Source organism: Equus przewalskii, chromosome 5, assembly GCF_037783145.1.
Source record: "Equus przewalskii isolate Varuska chromosome 5, EquPr2, whole genome shotgun sequence".
In the NCBI taxonomy this organism is placed as follows: domain Eukaryota; kingdom Metazoa; phylum Chordata; class Mammalia; order Perissodactyla; family Equidae; genus Equus; species Equus przewalskii.
This window is the reverse complement of record NC_091835.1, coordinates 66,039,886-66,060,805: the sequence shown is the minus strand read 5'-3', so window position 1 is coordinate 66,060,805 and position 20,920 is coordinate 66,039,886. Positions and strand designations below refer to the sequence as shown.

The following is a 20,920-nucleotide window of genomic DNA, read 5'->3' as shown; positions in this document are numbered from 1 at the left end:
AGCCACTTCCTCCACTTACACAGAAGCCATTAGAATCCACTGTGGCTTGATATCTGTAGGCTTTATGCATTAGTAAACATTTTAATAGGTGTGGGGGGATAGCTATTATTAAATTACACGTTCCATTTTTAAAAACTATACTGTTTGTGGCTTTAAATGGGTACAAGTACAAAAATAAACACATGAAAACGGGTAGAAGGGAAAAGAATTACCCTAAAAGAACAGTTGAAAATACTGGCCTGTTTTCCCCCAAAGAACCAATTTCATTTGCCTGTTTTTGCTATCAGAAAAAAAAGCTTAAAAACAGGATGTAGCTCATTGTGGTGCAACAAAAGAAAACATAGTTTAAGTAAGCTCCAAATCCCTTCGGGGCTTAGCATGTTCATTTGTCTACATTTATTCATCCAACTCACACTTATTAAGCACCTACTGGATGCTCCACTTGGGGGATATAAAAATGAGTAAAACCTGGTCTCGCCCTCAGGAGCAGATCAGAAGTATGCGTTGATGAGTGTAATACAAAGTAGAGCGCTAAGCATAGGAAGATAGCGGAACAGGTGCTGCCGACTTCCAGGGGGCGATGTCAACAGTAATCCTCTACCCCAGAACCGAGGCTCCAAAGTGCCAAGTGAAGGGGGACACATTTTCCCAGGGTGTTTCCAGGGCTCCCGTGCTCTGTGTGCCCCCTCTGGGCTGGCACTCTGCTCGTATTCTGTGCCTCGTCCCCCAGGGTACTGAACATCATCCGCTTCCATTAGTCTCTCCCTGAAGTAGCTAGATCTGATAACCTAGTGCTGTCTCCTTCAGCGGGACTTGGTTTCCCCGGCCTGATGCATTCCTTCTCTGGGTGCGAAGTGCCTTCCACCTGGACTCACACATGTGAGGCAAATCCACCACTTAAAAGCTGAGGGAAATGGAGGCACTTAAGTGTACTGGTGAAGAGCACTGCTTTTGGAGGCACGCTATCTGGGTCTGAATCCAAACTCTTCTATTTGCTAGCTCTTTGTCCTTGGGCAAGTTATTCAGCCTTTCTCTGCCTTCATTTTCCCCATCTGCAAAATGGGACTTTTAGTACCTACTTCATAGAGGTGATGTGAGGACAATGCCTGACAAGTAGTTGGCACAGATAGGAGTTACTACTACGACTGAGCAAGTTTCAGAACACCAGGTTAGTCATCTGTAAAAGAGGGGTTACAATATTTGTGCTGCCTGTCTAGCAGGGTTCTGTGAAGATCAAATGAGATGATGCAAGTGAAAGATATTGAATAAAACAAAATTAACGTTTATTGAACAGCTACTGGATGCCAGGTGGTTTACAAACGTTATCCTATTTATGAGATAATTCTTATTATTCCCATTGTATAGGGATGGATGGTGACGTGATGGAGGTAAGATTTAAAACCACGGCCGCCAAAATCCATCTCTGTAGGAGGCATCCTTCAGAGCAGAACCGCCTGCAGGCCAGTCTCAATCCAGAATTGTGGCTCATGTGAGGGAGATATTTGGGGACAAGATAGGAGACAGTTGGGGACATTCAATGTGCCTTTATGCAGAAGTGATACTGGCTCAACACAGGGTTGATATCAGGGAAGCCATATCATAGAAAAGAAATCATATTGTCACTTTGAATGACCTCTGCCTAACTAACCCAGCTGCTATCAGAGGCAAGCAACCATCTACTCTGCCTGCCCAGGGGAGGTGGTCCATGTGGACTCAGTGGGGGGAGGGCTGTGAGCGACAGTGTATACTCATCCCATACTTTAATCTCAAGCAAGAGACATGAAAACATTAAAAGACCTGGATTTTAGGATAAACCAAAACAAAATTCTACAAACTCCCAGGTTTGACCGTGTTTGAGGAATTCTGGCTGCCGTGTATCCTGACCAGTGAACTTAACCCACACAGAGGCTGCTCTGAGACTCGAAGCCAAAACGGGGCAGAAGTGTCCACCTAAGAATTTCTTATTGTTCTTCTGCAGTGGAACATGCAGATAAGACTTCGGGAAAGAAGGGAGAGCGAAATGACTGGGAAGAATTCCAGTTAGAAGCTGAAACTGAAAGGAAATTCATGAAATTCTCAATAAAGAGCATCGCAACTGTAGCAGGATTAACAAATCAGATCCCCAGGACTGTCATTGTGGGAAATGATCGTTTAAATTAAGATGTCAAGCATTAAAAACTAAACCCAACAAAAACAAAGGGACTTTTTTTTAGGGGAGTTGAATGAAGAATAATTCAGAGAGCTAAATCTTCTCTGATGTAAAAAAAAAAAAGTTGGTAAGTTTCATTTTCAAAGCTCTTTGTATCTATAAAAATGAAACAAAAAAGGGATTTGAAAACAGGCAGATCAGTCTTTTTAGCTGGGGCTTCTTTCTTGGCTTCAAATGTGCTAAACTCACTTACTGGTTTTGGCAGCTATTTTACAGATGGATTCATGCATCCATTCATTCATTCATTCAGTAAGGATCATTGAGAACCAGATATTATGCTAGATGCAAGGAGTGTATAACAAGGCAGTCTCATTTCTCAAGAGGAGGGGTAAGGAAATGGACATGTAACTATCAAAGGCACTGGCAACTAGAATCCGTGTACGTAAATGAGGCACCAAAGCCATTTGGGAGAGTCATGGGGGAGGGAGGAGGTATACGATGATCATTGCAATCTGTGATTCCAAATTTAAACTGGTTTTAAAAAAGAGTTTCATGATTTATTCCTCAAATCGTAATGATAAGTAGTTCCATGCTTTCCTGTTTGCAAAGTAAAACTTGGGCTTTGGCTAAAGCTCTGACAGCAATATGCATTAATAATGGCTACTACTATAATAAATTGCTTTTGAGTATCTTGCTTAGATTTCTCCGTTTGGGGATAAATAATTTTTTAATAGCTTCATAAGCCGTGATTTATAAATCATTGACTTTTGCTTTATAACTATCGCAAACCAAACATACAGCATGTATTTTTCATTAATCAAAGTGTTGCAGAAATTGTTAAATTTTTTCTTTTCTTATTGATCTTTAGTTACAGGAAGAGTGACGCAGAAATAGGCTGGTTGCTCCAGAGACCCTGCAGAGAGGTCTTAAATCACAAAAGTAATCACCAACAATTAGGGTGTTGTTTTGATTAGTTGTAGGAAGTATTTGTAACTAGTTTAGGTAACTAGTTTAGAAGTTTCTTGCATATGATTAACCATCTTAATGCAACATGATACTGGGAATATAAATATTTCATTTCCTTCTAACTGCATTTTTGGTGATGAAATCAGTGTTTTGAACTTTCCAAGATCCCCTTAAATTTTAAGGGAATAAATGGTAGAAATAGGAAAATAATTATTTTTCATGAACTCACCTCTACAACTTATCTATTTGCTTAGCTTTCTCAGTGGAATTTAAAATTCTCAAAAATTAAATTGCGTGCCATATAAAGTTTTCAAAGAAAAAATAAATGCAAACGATTCCAACTTCTCTTTGGGAAACCTTAAGGAATGGCCTGGGGATTGGGCTTCTCAAAAGATTCATCATTTGATTTGGGGTTACCAGTCAGCATCCCTTCCTCTGTATAATATGAAAATGGGGAAAATAATGCAGGCCTTCTATTTTTAAAAGTCGTTTTAGGAGTAAATTTTTAAAAGTACACAGAAGTACTGTGAGATACTATGGTAAATAATGCAACAGAAAAATTATTTCCGAAAGAGTCATTGGAAAGACTGGTTCTCATCCTTACCCCCAATAACCTCACCTCTAAAACAGGCCTCAGCTCTGCAGCCCATTAATTAATTCAAGAAAAATTTAGAACACCTCTCTCTATCTATTTCCTTAGCAAAGGTAGTTTAAACAATGGTTCAAGACCATAATGTGGAAGCTTGTCATAGGCAATGCATGATTGAAATCATATTTTTGTTTATATGAATTGCTTTGATCTTTTCATTGTGTGACGGTTGTCATTCTGCAAATTTGACTCACATCCCCCCAAAAACACTGATTCCTCTACCCCATCCCTGCATCACCCAATGCTACCCCGGGGTCCGTGTTTCTAACTTGGCTATTTTGGTTAGTCCTGACTCACCACGTCTAAAAGCGCTGATACATGTGACGTAAATGGAACATTGAAACTTGGATTGTGATCTTCACGCTGGGCTCCACGTAAGCACAAGTCTTCCTCATGGAGGCAGGAATCACTGTGGACATGTTCAGTTTGTATCTTACCTTTTCTACCGGGCCACAGTCTTAAATTTGTGATTCTTTTTTTAAAATTTTTTTAAAATTTTGATTTTTGCAATAAAATATCAATGGAAGAATTTCACACACTTTACGAATCTGAAAATTACCAAGTTTAAAAATCCTTGAAGCAGCATATTTTTCCTATAGTAGTAGTCTAATATAAAAATTTCCTATGGATTATAGAAAGAAATGGATTATAGAAAGAAATTCAGGGGACATCCTCTGTGAATGAAGTGGGGGTTCGTAACACCTGATATGCAGATACTAATTCTATAAAAACAAAAGCCAAACTATGAAGCCTTTACTCTAATAGCCTTATTATTTTAAAAAAACATCTATTTTACAAAAGGATCTTCTAAAGTATAAAATCAGAGCAATTCATATAAACAAAAATATGATTTCGACTTCCACATTATGGTCTCGAACCTTGTTTAAACTACATTTGCTAACTTCCTACCGATTACTCCTCTGACTTGAATGAGAGATCCCGGAAGGCAGTGACCTGACTTTCACTTCCAGATGATGAAGTCAGACGTGGACTCTGGCCCCGAACAGCTGTGTGCTCCTGGGCTCGCTGCCCACGGTTCTGAGCTGTAGTTTCCTCTGGTGTCAAACAAGGGCAATCTCACCTACCTCGCTGAGCAATAGTGAAAATGAAGAGATCATGTCAATGTCTATCGAGGGCCTAGCACGGTGCCTGCCGTGCTTGAGACCCCTTTAAACTCAGGCACGGCAACCCCTCCCCTCTGAGACTCTAGAGAAAACAGGAGCCTGCAGACAGCACCTAGCTCTGGTTCCCTCCCTCCGGCTTTCAAGCCCACGGTCCCCTTGCCTCCCTCCCGCTGGGGCAGAACTGTACCTCCTCAGACGTAAAAGTAATCGTCAGCTCAGGTGGCCCGTCCTGTCCTCCTACCTCCTCAGGAATTTTGCTCCAGGAGGGCCCCCGGGAGGGGATAATTATGCATTCTACTTTTTCTTCACTCTCCTTTGGCTGGCCCCTTCCTTTAAGCATTAAAGGCATTCTAGTTTCTTGCTTTAAAAAAGAAAGGAAACTTCTTTGACTCCACCTCCAGGACAGTGGTATCTTTTGCCTCCCCTTCAAGGCCACTTTGTAAAAAGAGTTGTTTGCACTGGCTGTGTCTGAGTCCTTACCTCCCACTCACTCCTCCTTTTACTTTAATTTGGCTTCCAACTCCAGCAAACCGAAGAAATGTTTGTCAGTAAATCACCAGTGATTTCCTTGTTGCTCCTTTCAGTGGCCACTTCTCAGTCCTTACCGCCTCCGCCGATTCCCAGCTTCTTGGGACTAGGGGACCGTAGATTACTCCTCTCTGAAAAAATGCCCCAGCGTCTGACACCCTTGCCTCCTGTCTCACCTCCCCCAATATCCTTTGTGACTTTCTCTTTCTCTGGCAATTCCCCAAATGTTGGTCTTTCTCAAGGCCCACTAATCGGCTCCTTTCTTCTTTTCTTCAACATTCTTTCCCTTGGTAAATTCATCCACTCCTGGCACCAGTCAATAAGGTGATCATATGTCCCTTTTGCCCCTAGCTGTTGTGATTCACCCCTGTTTTCCCAGGATAATTATTAATAGTGCCTCTCCCCCCTAAAAATGTCCCAGTTTGGATGGAAACAAATTCTACGGCTCCTTATCAATTACCATTTGTATGCAGATGACTCCGAATTGAGGCAATAAAGCCCAGTGGCTGAGAGGGTGGGCCCCGGAGTCAGCGCCCTGGGTTTGCATCCTGCTCCACCACTTACTAGCCTCCGAGACTCAGGGAAGATTAAGTAATCTCTCTGCACTTCAGAATCCTCATCAACAAAACGGAAATAATACTATGGATTTCTTAAGAAGTGAGGGTTAAATGAACATATGGAAAGTCATCAGCATGAGGTCTGCAACGTTTTTAAGTGCTGGATCAATTTAGCTAGCCCCAACTTGTCTCCTGAGTTCCAGACATATTCAGGTGTGTAGAATAAAGTTCCAAGGGTGGGGGAGGGGCACGGAGTAATTTAGTCTGTGTGGGCCTCTTATCATTTCCAAATTCTCTAGACGCCTATTTATCTTCCCATCAAACGGTGACTGAATTCCTAAGATAATTCTCTTATGACCTTTGAACAATCTCTCTAAATAAATATTGACCATCCATGGGGATGATGGCAGCATATTCTCACTGCATTTTCAGAGAGCTGCTTTATAATTTCTGCTTGAAACGTTGGCTGAGGATAACCAGGTGGGAATAAACTACTTCTGCAGTGCTCAGATCAAGGCATTTTTATTTTTCGTGACCATGGCTGTTTCCACTATTCCTAAAACATCAAAATCCTTGTGTAATAGTCTCATTATAGAATAGCTCAACTATTTCTTGGCAATGAAAAAATTAGATAATTCTTGAGAATATATTTTGGGGAGGAGGATGTTGCAATATATTTTGGGAAGCTGAGCACAGTGACCAGTTTCAGCTCTGTTTTAGATTTTGTGGTTAACTTTTTTACTTTCCATAAAAATTTCTCTTCACCCTTAAGAAAGTGTGTCTTACTTTGATTGAAACACTTTCTGAAACAGTATAGTTTTTATTTTATATGTGTTTTCTCACATAAAATTTTACCTACTTTTTTTTTGCATGAGGAAGATTTTCCCTGAACTAACATCTGTGCCCATCTTCCTCTATTTTGTATGTGGGATGCCACCACAGCGTAGCTTGACAAGTGGTGTGTGGGTCCATGCCAGGGATCCCAGCCCGTGCACCCTGGGCTGCTGAAGCAGAGTGCGTGAACTTAAACCCTACCTCACCAAGCCAGCCCCTATTATCTACCTTTTTAAATTTCATATGTTCACTTTGATTTGATATGCTGGCATCACTCCAATGTTTTGCATTTATAAGCTTTTATTTTTTAACCTAGGATATGATCCTTCCTTCTGTGCATCTCCCGAAAGCCTGTGGATGAGTAATAAGAGCCTGTGTGTACCCAGAGGGCTTTTTCTCACCTCTTCAAGTTTGCTCTGTGACTCAGCCTTGAATGTTCCCTAAGGCCTGCCTCTACTGAAATTCTGTTCCTTCTTTAAGATCCTGTTCAAAAGGCAATTCTGTCTGAGAGCCTTCCCTATTTTCTCAGGCAGAAGAATCTCCTTCCTCTGACGGACGCCCCTAGCAGTTGGTTCGGTTTTGTATTATAATTAACTGCCATGTGCCTTTCTGCCTCCTTCCATCCTACTTCCTGATGGCAGAGGTGGGGCTCACCTTTCTTTGTACCCCTCCTGGCTCAATGCCTTATGCGTTATAGTTAGCATCCATTGAGCATTTACTCTGTGCCAGGCCTATTCTCACAACCTAGTGAGATAGGAACTATTATCATCTCCATTTTATGGATGAATAAACTGAGGCTTGGAGAGGTTACATAAATCGCCCAAGGTTGTTCAGCGGGTGGAAGGCAGAACCAGTCTGTTATTGACAGTGAATCTTGCAATCAATTAGATAAGCTTAAGGTTTTGTCTTGTTTCTTTAGGAAGAAATACGGCTCCAGAGCCTGAGCTTTTAACCTCAGCTATAAATATTTGTTGAAAGTAAGAGGAAAAAATCGTCCTATCCAGAAAAAAAAATATTTGCATGTAGTTTTCCTTTTTATTCTCTGTTGAAAAACGTAACAAAGCAATGTTTTGTGCACAGCTTTTAATTTTTCCATGAGAAAACAGCAGGTGTGAAGTCAGCTTAGCTCCATTTTCATCCCTCTGATAGTTAGCTATTGCTCTTAATGAGTCAACAGAAAACAGTGCCACGCTAAAGCTACATTTGTGTTTCAAAACTTTTTATCCTTATGCTGACTACTCTAGATTCTAACCAATGGTTGAATAAGGAAGGGCACTGGGGAGCTAAGGGTGACTAAGTTGCTTTCAACTGATGAACAGGTTGAATTCTGAAAATTGTCTCCGGGAATGGCCATAAAAGCCCATTTAACCAGTGACCTGACTGTTAGGCCGCGTCAGCAGGCTGGGGTTTCTGCCACTTCCACTTCCGTTTTCATCCTTTAAATGGTAGAAATCGCCTTTATGCTCCTCTTAGGAGATTACACAAAAGAGCTTTGAAAATGGATCTTTTTTTTTTTTTGAGGAAGACTAGCTCTGAGCTAACATCTGCTGTCAATCCTCCTCTTTTTGCTAAAGAAGATAGGCCCTGAGCTAACATCTATGCCCATCTTCCTCTATTTTATATGTGGGACACCTGCCACAGTGTGGCTTGATAAGCCGTGGGTTATGTCCACGCCCAGGAATCGAACTGGCAAACCCCAGACCACTGAAGCAGAGCTCACGAACTTAACTGCTGTGCCACCCAGCTGACCTCAAAAATGGATATTATTTTATCATTGTTATTATTATTATTACCAGTGTAGTATCTGAATGCTAAGTGCAATAGTGTTTCTACATGGGAAAAAAGTTTTTGAATTAAAAATGGGATTCTAAGAGCCAGTCTCTGTCTTCCTTGCTCCCTACCCACACCATTGCCTAGATGGATCTGGAAGACCTGCGTTCCCACTGCTGTGCCTGTTGGCAGAGGGACCGAGGATTTCCCCAGTTTCAAGGCCTATGGCCAAGGTCCCGGAGGTGAGGAAGCTGAGAAAACAAGAATCTATGCTGGAGAAATGAACACACGAAATAACTTCTAACTTTCCCAAGTCATGCTTTCCTCTCTGCAGCTCTAAGTCTGGGCCTATGAGCTTCTCTTCCCACCGCCACGCTCAGCAGAATTCTCAGCTTCACCCTTATTCCTCAGTCACAAAAATAAGCCAACAGCTCTGCCCTCCCCACCTTGGGGTTAACTGTGGAAATCAAATGAAATGCTCTGTCAACTCTACAATTGTTAATTGTTGTTATTCTGAGCCACCTCAGCATATTTGGGGGATGGCATTTAGTCCTTAAGGGAGTTTTCCAGTTAAATGAAGTATTTCACTTATTTAGTAACACTAATTTGTCATTTAGTACCCATTCCAACAGTATGTTAAGTGTTTTATCACTTATCTATTTATTCCTCTTGAGAACCCTGTGAAATTGGTACTTTATTTTTCTTCATTTTACGCGTTCGAAAATTAAGTTTGAATATTGAGTCAGCTGCCCAAGCTCATCCATTTTATAAAAAGCAGAGCTGGAAGTCAAAGTTGATGCCAAGCCTTTGTGGTCAACCACAACATACAAGATTGCACAGACAATAGGTACTTCACATCCTTTCTCCAGTTCACAACTGGCTGTTTTTGTCACTGTACATTTTTAGAGATTTAGTAGCTTATCAATCACAAATTGTTATTACAAAATAACGGTTGTCTCTTTAGGGCTATTCGGTTAAGCGGGGCTGCGGTGGGGTGGGCTAAGATAGTGCTTCTTCCAACAGTAAGTGCCCAAGAAGTGAGGATCCCAAAGAAAAGCTGCTCAAAAAGGCAAAATTAATACTTAGAATAAAATGAGAAAACTAGAAAGTACTTACTCATTAAAGTAACTGATGATTAAACAGTGTACCTCTCGGTTGATTCTAGATCTCTTCCTTAGACAGACTCTTTTCTTGGCTGTAGATCAGAGGGCCAGGTGGGAGAGTCCAGGCTGGGCTGTGGGGCAGACAAGTTCACCTCCGGGTGCTGCTACGTTTGTGAGCCAGCCTCTGGGGAGAAGATGCCATTTCCGGTGGCATCTGGAGCAAATGACACAAGTCAGCATTTACTTTCTTGCATTAGGAAGTGGAAGACTAATGACCAAAGCTTGAAGACTTTGGCAAATATGAAATCACAAAGGGGTCAGCAAATCTGAAACATAGCATATTCCTGGAATTTGGCTCTGAGCTTGTTTTCATTTCACATTTCTCGGTAATTTGGGTGTCATTTACATTGACTCTTCCTTTGTTTTGTTTTCACAGTTCAGACCGTTGGCTCTTATTACCCTGCTTGTGTGGTGTGTTCACAGCTGAAAAAGCTATTAGAGTGGGGAAGGAGGGAAGGACGGTGAGGGGAGAGAAAGAGGAAGTGAGGAAAGAGACCCTGGGAGATGATAAGAGGATTGCTCATCTTTCCTAATTAATTTTTTGTAGCAATAATCATGCACTTTCGTGTGTGCATAACAGTTTATGAAACGCTTTCAAATCCCTTCGCTTGCTCCTCCCACCGCCCTGGGGTGGAGGACTGGCCGATTCACAGCTACGGAAAACTACACCCTGAGGTCCAGGCTGCAGGTAAACACACAGAGTGGTGGAGCCAGGACAGTTCCCCATCCCTCCCCTGCTGTGCCAGCAGGTAACTGGAGAGGGGAAAGAGACGCGGTCTTCTGACTGGTTAGATAAGCGTAGACCTTTGTCTTCATAGTTTGGGAGGACACGATTTGGAGGAAGGGAATCACCTCCCCTACAAACACCAAGATGGAAGGGAAGGAGGAACCAATCAGAAAAAGGAAAAATGAGGAAACAGAGCTTTAATCAAGTTTTTCCCCAAACAGTGTTTTAAACACTTTAGGATACAGCATGTCTCCATTCCATTAAATGGTATAATGAACGAACCAACGAACGAGAGTAACAGGTTCCCAAACAGTCCTGAAATGCATGCTCTGTGCCCTTAGTTTTTAGGTTTTCTTAAACTATGGTATTTAGGGAGACTAGCCTTTTCTTGAAAATTGTCGTTTTGTTTTCCTTCATTGATTACTTAATGTGTGGCTTAAACATTAATTCTACACATTACACCTTGTTTTTACCCTCTTATCTATAGCCAAAAATCAAGTTTTTTCCATGAATTTGAATACAATCATCATTGTGTCTCAGGGCGGGGCTGCCTCTATAACCCAACGGATAACTTCAGTATTTTAAAATTCAGAGTCCTTTATTACATAACTGAAAATTTGTCATCATGCGATTCTAGCAATTCTATAAATGAGTTGCAAATCTTTCCAGTTCTCTAGGTTCCAGCTCGTCTGTGCATTGTGAGAATAAAAGAACAATCTAGACTGAAATTCACATAATCATCATAAGACCGGAGAACAGAGGAGCTGGAATGATGCAAATGATAATCTTGCTTACATTCGTTAAATTTAAAGTCAAGTTGTTTGAGACCAAGCAACAGATTTTCTACTGATTTTCTTACTTCCAAGAACTTATGATGATATATGGAGACGGTTACTCTTGCTATTCTGGCCCCATTTCACATTTCATAGCTCAATGAGCTGGCTTGCTTTCTTATCCACCCAAACTCAGCTTTTTCCTAAAAGATAATGACAAGTTAGGCATGTATCATGCTTTACACTTAGACTGTGCTCTCTCTCAGCGGACCCCCGTTCATGAAGTGAGGCAAGCTCTAATTATTATCTTCATTTTGCAGATGGTGAAACTGAGGCCGTGAGGGAGCTCGAATGACTGTCACTTTGATGGAGCAGACAGTGTCGTGGAACCTTCTGGCTGCAATGTGTCATCTTCGCTGCCCTCTCAGTGGGAGGCCAGACAGGGCGCACTGCCATTATTGTCATTCTCAAGTTATTTTGCTTATTTTTAGAAGGGATTTAATGCACAGGGCACAAAACTTCAAAAGGCGCAAGCGGTATGAGTGAGAAGTCAGTTCCTTTCTCGTGTTTGTTCCCTAATCCCTTGTTTTTCCTTCTAGAAGCAATACTGTCATCGTCTTCTTGTCTATTCTACCAGAAATATTCTATGCACAGAAATATTCTATATCTCTCTGAAATATGTTATTCTCTTCCTTCTTAGAGAGTCCACTTCCCTTTTTATTTAAGGCAGTTGTCTGGAAAGAATAGAAACCCCACTTAAAACAGATATGAAACAGAAAGTCTTTGGTAAACTGATCATCTAGAGTGTTCCAAACATTCAGATGTTTCACGTGGTATAGAAAACTCATGACTCACAACAGCCTATAAAAGGAAGTAGGCAAATCTGTCCCCATGGTGTGGTACAATAACTGATCCGGGCCTGGTATCTCTCTGGGGACCAGTCGGAAACCTTGATATTGATTTGTGATAGAGTGACTGCATGTCCATTGATGGCATGGATTGAAGCCAGAGCTAGGGTGCTGTGAACAAAGTGGACTGTCAGATCTCCGGCTTCGGGGCCAAGCACACTTGGGTTTGAAACCTGATTCTGTCACTTATGGTTGCACGACCATCATAGTGACTTGACTCGTCTGTGACTCAGTTCTCTCATCTGTAAAATAGTGATAATGAGCACTACATAGATGCAAAGGTTAAATGAGAAAATAGACCCAGAGTACCAAGTACAGAGTAGTGTATAGTAAAATATATCTATATCAGTAACCACGGCCCGTCTAGTCCGTCTTTCTTTCATTCATTCAATAAATAATTGTGGCAGGCACTGTTCTAGATGCTAGAGAGACAGTTGTGAATAACTCATTACAAAAAAAATATTTGCCCTTATGAAGTTGCCATTTGGGTTGGGGAAGGCAGACAACTAAAAAGTAAGTAAAATAACATGGTAGACAAAAGAGAAGAGGAACATGATTGCTGGATGGGGAGGAGCTAGGGGCTGTGGGTTGGAATTTTAAATAGGGTGGTGACAGCGTTCGAGACATGCTACCCCAGGATATGGCACCTTGGCATATTGAATATTTTAAGCTGAAGGAATTTGATAAACAGCAGGTGCTGCAAGGACTCTGACTTCACCTGACGCAGGTCAGAAGCCGCTCTTGTGAGAGGTGCCCTGCCTCTATCTGGAAGAAGGGAGCATCCTTATCTCTGAAGACAAAGAAACTCTGAGAGGAGCACACAGGCCTCGCTCAGTTCCCCCAGTTTACCACCCTTAGCTGTGTGCTATCAGTCTTCATCAAACCCAGGGTGAAAATGCTTACCCTCACCTTCCTTCGGGTCTTCATTTCCTTACGAAGGTTAATTTGTTTGCTTTTCTCTTCTTAATCGGTCTTTTGTTACAGAGACCCAGCGAGAACCTAGAAGGGACCAACAGTGGTCTGGAGAAGTCCTCTCTGAGAAGATGACATTTGAGCAAATTTGGGAGGGAGGGATTGGAGCAAGCCATGTGGCAATCTGGGGGAGGGGAGCCCCAAGCAGAGAGAACAACGACAAAGAGGCGAGTATGATTAGACGGGGGTGAACAGGGGAGGGAGACAGGAGGTGGAGTCAGAGAAGAAAGAAGGTGGCTCGTGGAGATTGTGGAGGGCAGACCACGGACCACTGAAAGGACCTGGGCTTTTACTCTGGGAGCCGCCGTAAGGGGTTTGAGCAGAAAATTCACACCATCTTGCTGTAGACTGCATGAGGCAAGAGTGGAAGTAGGGAGACCAATGAGGATGTTATTGAATAATGCAGGAGGTGAGGCTTGAAGCAGAGTAATAAGAGCTGAGGCATGAGAGCTGGTCAGATTCGGGGTATATTTTGAAGATAGAGGTAATGGGATTTGCCTGTGGAGAGAAGATGGGGTGTGAGAAAAGGAGGGGAGACAAGGCTAGCTCCATGTTCTTTGGCCTGAAAAACAGAAAGGGTGAAGTTGCCATTTACTGAGACGGAGAAAATTGGGAGAAACAGGTTTGGAGGCTGGAGGTCAAGTGTTTGGTTTGGGGCTTGTTACGTTTGAGATTCCTTATACACATCTAAACTGAGATGTTGAATGAGGATTTAGATACACAAATCAGGAGTTATCAGTTTGGTTTGGATGCTGTCACCAATGGAGAAAATGAAGCTAGAAAAGAAAAGAAGTGGAAGAATGAGCTCTGAGGCACCCCAGGTATAGGAGGTCAGGAAGATGAGGAGGAACTCATAAAGGACACTGAGAAGGAAGAGTCAGTGAAACAGGAAGAAAACTAGGAGAGTGTGAGGTTCTGGAAGCCAAGAGGGGAAAGAACCAAAAGTGTCTGTGTGAGACACTGTTGGTAAGTCAAGTGGGATGTTTGGCCACTGGCTGTAGCATCATGCAGGCCATTGGTGACCTTGATAGAGTGCTGGGGACAAAGCCTGATTAGAATGGTTAAGAGCCAATGGGAGGAGAATTGGAGACAGCACCACCCTTGAGGAGTTTTACTATAAAGGGAAGCAGAGAACGAGAAGTCAGCTGGAGGGGGAAGTGGCGTTAAGAGAGTTTCATTTTCTTTTAAGATGGGGACATAATAGCGTGTTGGTATGCTTACGGGAACGATCCAGTAAACAGGGCAAGCAGAGGATGCAGGAGGGCTAGAGGAGAATTGCTGGGGCAACGTCCTTGAGTTGGTGAAAGGGGTGAGATCTAGTGCCCAAGTGGAGGGGTTGGCCTGGGATAGGAGCACGGACAGTTCAGCCAGAGAAGTGATAACGAACATGGAGGACAGGTGCATGCCGGGTGGGTGGGAAGGAACCAGCTTGTGGGGTTTTTCCTGACTGCCATTTTCTCAGCGAAATAGGCAGCAAGGCCAAGGGCACCAGCTGAGCGTGAACCTGGGTAAGGTGGTATTAGAGGATGGAGAGGAAGGTATGAAATAGTCATCTAGGACATGAGAGAGGCTGGAATTACTGAGCGGTATGGAGGCCCACCCATGGCTGGACTCTTGCCTGAATTGGGAGTGCTGAGCATGGATGTGTGATTTTCTCTAGTCTGTTTCAGCCACATGGGTACAGGGGCAGCGTAGGCAAAAACTGTACTTAGTCAGGATTAGGATGTTGCCTTTTGGTCTCTATTAATGTATGTTAATATGCCATTACAAATTTATAATTTACTTTTCAAATATGATCTATTTAGAACCAAACCATAAAAGCCAAATATTTTGACAGTGAAAAATATTCTGAATATAAGGGCAAAAATAATGTTTCTTTCATAGTGACAACTCTTTAATAGTTCCAGGTACAGATAAACTTATCTTTATATAAACCATTACTGTTTTATCCACATTTTTTTTTCAAAGAATACTGTTATTTTTCTTATCTTTTTGGAATGGAGTGCTTCCAGCGGGCCAGAAATCAGTCCGTTAAATATTTACTTATAAATGCACTTATTTCAGCCAGCTGGTGTGTGTTTATGTTCAAATCCATGCCTGGCTACCTTAAAAAAAGGACCAAATTTGGCAAACCACAAAACACTGTGTGTTGTCTTTGCTTGTTTGACTTGGAACAATCACACATGTTAAATATTTTTGATAATTATTCTTCAAAGTACTTGCATGTAGCACTTTCAAGCACATCTGAATAATTTGTTCCCCTTGGAGCACAAAGTCTTCTCTGCTAGTATGTTAAGAATTTTGAGACACAGATTAAAACTTCTCATGAGTCCAATTCAGCACATGCGAACTTTTGTGTTGTCGAGCAGCCAGGCTAGAGTTGTTGGGGTTTGGAAGGTAATGGGTTGAGAAGAGCCAGGTTGGTAGTTTCACAAGGACGGATGAAATGAGAGAGGTAAATTTATAAAAGACCTCATTCTCTCAGGATTTCTTACATTCTTTTTACAAACTTTCTTGGAATTCTTATGTTTTATGCAAGCTGTCTGTTCTGTCCCAGTCTACTTTAGTGGTTCAGAGCATGGGCTTTGCAGGCAGAAAAGTTGAGTTCAGAGTTCTAAGTCCTTAACCCCACAAGCTGTGTGGCTTTGGGAAAGTTACTCAACCTCCCTGGCCCAATTCTGCTTGTGGAAATTGAATATGCAAAGTGCTAAGCCGAGTGCTTGGCACTTAGTAAATGCTCAGTTTACTCCAGGAATTAGTATATATACATCCATGCTTTAGGAATATAAAATAACTACTAAATTGTATTGCTAATTTAGTAATACAAAAATATACTTTAAATGACTACAGTGAATAAAATGTAAACACTGACAAGTACCCTGTCTGATCAGCACAGCCCTATGGACCGGTGGGCCCCTATCCCTGCAGGAACAGGGTCTAACAGTGGCAGGAGGCAACAGAGATCATCCTCAGGCCTAATTGAGTTTCAGGGAGGTCAAGCAGCCACTGAAATCACATGGCCAGGCTAACCAGGCCTCCTGAGTCTTGGTCCCATAGTCCCAGATCCACAGTTCATCAATTTCAGGGGGAAAAAAAAAGGGTGGGGCCAGCCTGGTGGTGTCGTGGTTAAGTTTGCACGCTCCGCTGCAGTAGCCCAGGGTTTGTAGCCTGGGATCCCGTGTGTGGACCTACACACTGCTCATCAAGCCATGCTGTGTCAGCGTCCCACATACAAAGTAGGGGAAGATTGCCACAGATGTTAGCTCAGTGACAATCTTCCTCAAGTAAAAAGGGAAAGACTGGCAACAGATGTTAGCTCAGGGCTAATCTTCCTCACACACACAAAAAAGAAGCTTATAAGCCTTTTTCACAAAGAATAATTTAATACCCTAGGAGAATTTGGCCTTGAATTATTTAGCAATGTCCTTCACCTATAAATAATACTAAATTTTATTAGAAGACTCCAAACCACTGGCTTAGTTTTTTGATTCCAGTTCTCTCTCTCTCTTTTTTTTATTACCATCTGAACCATTTTTAAGTGTATAGTTCAGTAGTGTTGTGTATTCACGTTGTTGTGAAGTACATCTCCAGCCCTTTTCCATCTTGCAGATCTGAAACTCTACATCCATTACACGTAGCCTCTGTGATCGCTCTCCCAGCCCCTGGCAACCTCCATCCTACTTTCTGTTTCTACGAATTTGACTTCCTTAGTACCTAGTAGAAGTGGAATCATTTAGGGTTTGTCTTTTTGTTACTGGCTTATTTCACTTAACACAATGTCCTCAATGTTGTAGTATGTGACAGAATTTCCTTTTTTAAGGCTGAATAATATTCCATTGTCCAGTTCTCTAAAGCTCACCTGGTTACCACATCTATAAGAGCACAGCTGTGTCAAACTGCAGACCAGTAGCTCTCAGATACTCCATTTGAGATATTTTAAGTTTCTGGTCAGTTGGCTTAGCTATCTATTAGTTACAAAATTTCCTCCCTTCAGTCCATGTTAGCATAAACTATGCAGATAAAGCAACACCATCCTAGACGTGAAAAAGGCTGGGAGCATCATCTCTCTCCCAGTCAGAGAGGCTGGCAAAGAATCGTCCTTCACTTTTTATATTCATGATCTGCATTTTAAAAATTTCTCTGTAAAATGCCTTTTATTTTTCTTTTCGACTTGTATGGGAGGGTGGTATCCACAGCACTGTCAATTTTTAAAATCTGGCTATTTCAAAAAACGCATGCTTGTAAGTGGCTTTATAAATTAATCCTAATAATGGTAACATTATTCTTTGCTAAACCAAACTGCTAACCCTTCATCTATTTGTCTGGTGGAATTATGGATGCAATGATTTTCCTTATTTTCAAAGCTATCCTAGACTTGGTCATACTACAGTTATAAAGAAAAACTTCCAATATTTTAAACCATATTAACTGCTAAATTCCTGAACATGAAGTTGCTTTGTCTGGGGAGGTAGAAATTGCTTCCTCTTTTTCTTTTTATTTCTTTTTCTTGTTTTTTGAAGATTGGCACCTAAGCTAACATCTGTTGCCAATCTTTTTTTTTTTTTTCCCCTTCTTCTTCTCTCCAAAGCCCCCCGGTGCATAGTTGTATATTCTAGTTGTGGGTCCTTCTGATTGTGCTGTGTGGGATGCCGCCTCGGCATGGCCTGATGAGCGGTGCCATGTCCGGGCCCAGGATCTGAACCGCTGAAACTCTGGGCTGCCGAAGAGGAGCATGTGAACCTAACCAGTCGGCCATAGGCCGACCCCAGAAATTGCTTCTTAATATTTTTTTTTTTTTGAGGAAGATTAGCCCTGAGCTAACTACTGCCCATCGTCCTCTTTTTGCTGAGGAAGACTGGCCCTGAGCCAACATCCATGCCCATCTTCCTCTACTTTATACATGGGACACCTACCACAGCATGGCTTGCCAAGCAGTGCCATGTCCGCACCCGGGATCTGAACTGGTGAACCCCGGGCCAAAGTGGAACGTTCAGTCTTAACCGCTGTGCCACCGGGCTGGCCCACTTATTAATATTTTTGATGCATGCTGCTCTTTCTTTCTTCCTTTGTTAGATGAACTCTCATGTGAACCTCCACAGGCCACGCACTGTGCTTGGCACTGGGATATGAGGTTGAGTAAGACATGGTCAGAAGCTTCTTGATTATAAGTCAATGTTGGAAACACAGTTATAGCCTATGTTAGGGTATCCCTTCTGTTACTGAAAAGGGATTTTTAAAATCTTACTGAAAATATGAAAAATAGCACTGTGAAAAGTGGCTTCTGGTCAGATTCTTTTCAGGTGGATATTTGCTTTGTAAATATAACAATTGACTCAAATAGCATCATTTATTTTATAAATCAATTATGTATTGCTATGCCATTCTACTGTAAGATAGCAGCCTTTTAAATATTTTTCCAAATCATCATTTACAAAATTAATATTACTGGATGCTTTCTTGTTGCCTTCCTTTCTTTCTCCTTTAGGATGTTCCTCTCCTTAACATTTTTTTTTCTTGAATCTCTGAGATACATTTAAATAAACAAAGATGGAGAACTATAAATTACTTTCACTTCTCCCACTCTAGTGTTTACCAGTTTAATTAACCTCTGATTGTAAATCTTTGAATCATATGTCAATATTCTATTTTTTTAGTCACGATTCCTAAATGTTGCATACCTGTGGACTCAGTCACCTCATGTATTGGCATCAGAACAGAAAACTCTGATTGTGCTTATTTTCTGTATGTGCCTTTATTCTTGGTGATGCTTGCTATTTAAATCATGGAGTAGTTTGAAAATACATGACAAAAGTAGCTAAGAATAAAGCCATGTCTCTTTGCTGCTGGTTGAATAAGCTTTGTGACTATGCAAGGATACAATTTAAAATACTAAATTCTAAACTAATTATCTTATCCCCCAAGCCCATTCCTCCTCTCCACAAGTGAAGTGAAATCAATACTCAGCTAGTTGCTCCAGGGGGGAAATCCCAAGTCATCTGCGATTCCTTCCTTGCCTTCGTCCAGCGGGAGTCGAGTCGAGCCAACCTGTAAACTGCTCTCTGATCCGTCTCTCCTGCAGCCTTCACGTTAGTTCAAATCTGAAATCCTGCTGGGGCTTCCTGATTTTTCTCCCCACAGATGTTCTTCTCTTCCTCCACCCCATTTTCTGACTAGCAGTCTTCGTCGCTCTTTCCAAGATGCAGAACTTATCATTTCACTTCCCTTTCATAGGCCACATTTAAGCTGCTAACTTGTGTGAAAGGTTTCCTGAAAATACCAAACCTTCTGCTTTTTCTAAATCAGGTATATTAGCCAAATAAGTGGCATCATCTCAGTGAGGCCAGAAGATCCCAAACGGACAAGATGTCTGAATTTCCGTAGATCACAATAATAAATGATAACAGATGCTTACTGAGTATACTCTTCCGGGCCCTGTAAGTGTGTTAACTCTTTTTACAGAATCCACAGAGTCAGCAATAATAATTATTGCCACGATTTATTGGGAGTCTACTTTACATCCAGACATCATGTGTCCGTGTGTTGTTACCTTTTAAACCACCCTGGAGCATGGGTATTGCCGTCTCCCCGAGGAATAGGAAATGAGAGAAAGAACTTCCTAGAGGGTTGGGTTTTGCCCCAGGCCAGTCAGCTAGGAAGTAGCAAGTTCAGATTCAGCTCACGTCTCTGCCCCTGCTTTCTGCCCACCCCCAGACCGGCACCTCACCACCTCCTGGCCTGGCGCCACTTCCATGCCTGCAGTGGTGCCACACAGAGAATGGTGACATCAACGGAAATAAAAATATTGTGGCAAAGTCAAGCAGGCTGTTTTGACTTATTACCTGAGAGGAAGAAAGGCTGGCGCTAAGTCGACAGCAGGAAATCTGTCACTGTATGTGCCACTGCTTTGTTTTCAGGCGTGTGTCTGGTGACAGCTGGCTCAGAAGTCCTTGACATTTGGTGAAGTCACAGAATGGAGACCCTGAGAAATTTCCTTGTACCTCACTTACGTAAAATTTTGTTCTCATTGCGTACACTCTTCAGAAAAAAACCCCAAGAAAATGTGGGGTATTAGTCAGAGAGCTCTGCGAGCCCACAGTCTGAAGGAGAAACTGTCTTTCACAGAGCTTGATTAACCACAGACTTAAATTTTAGGAGGAAGTAGGCAAAAAAAAAAAAAAAAGAAAGAAAGAAAAATCTGCAGGCCTTGCCTGTCATGTACTTGGTTTGTTAAAGAAAACTAGAGAAGGAGATTATTATTTTTTTAAACGGAAAAAGCTCCAAAATGTTTTGCCTGAATAAGTTCTCTCAGTGGATGTCTTAAGAATAGGTGAGGTATCGTTGACGCCCAGGGGCCAGGAGCCAGCTCACAAGCCTGATGCAAGTTCTTTACCTTGTGATTGTGTCTCATGAGGAGGAATGTGTACTTACATTTTTATGCCAGGAAGATTTCCTTCTTGGAAAGAAGGAAGAGAGGTCAGTGGGCACGCCACTGTGTCACTTGTGCTAAGAGAAGAAAAAGCCAGTAGGGAGCTCCTCTTGGCCACTTGCCCGTCTGCTGGGTCATATTTGTCCCGTCAAGAGACAGCACTTCCCTCACCGGGCTTGGGTGGGGGCCGCAGCCTGGGCCAGCTGGAGGTCGTGACCTCAGACTGCTCAGGAGAGGGGGGTGGGGCTTCCTCTTTTACGGAGCTAACTACATATCATCTCATCTCATCTCTTATCTGTGCTACCAGGTGAACCCAGCTGGCAGCTCCCCACTTCATCTCCACCCCTCCCACAGGCTTATTCAAACCAACACTG

At 42.1% G+C, this 20,920-nt stretch overlaps 1 protein-coding gene across 12 annotated transcripts in view; it reads right to left on the bottom strand.

Annotated features, from left to right (window-relative positions):
• PCED1B (PC-esterase domain containing 1B) overlaps window positions 1-20,238 on the bottom strand; it is a 36,141-nt gene extending 15,903 nt beyond the window's left edge. For 2 of the 12 annotated variants that reach the window (XR_011540054.1, XM_070619464.1), the window contains exons 1-2: window positions 13,058-13,196; window positions 9,694-9,894 (exon numbers count right to left, since the gene is read on the bottom strand). Coding sequence is in view for 1 of the 12 variants with exons in the window: in XM_070619459.1 (XP_070475560.1) it covers window positions 5,076-5,237 (162 nt within the window). In the remaining 11 variants the exon portion in view is untranslated. Of the gene's footprint in view, window positions 1-5,075; window positions 5,548-9,693; window positions 9,895-13,051; window positions 13,197-13,618; window positions 13,683-19,085; window positions 19,303-19,959 lie in introns of those variants that run through there. The other 10 variants (XM_070619466.1, XM_070619461.1, XM_070619460.1 and 7 more) reach the window with 10 other exon arrangements.
• Window positions 20,239-20,920: the final 682 nt, after the last annotated feature.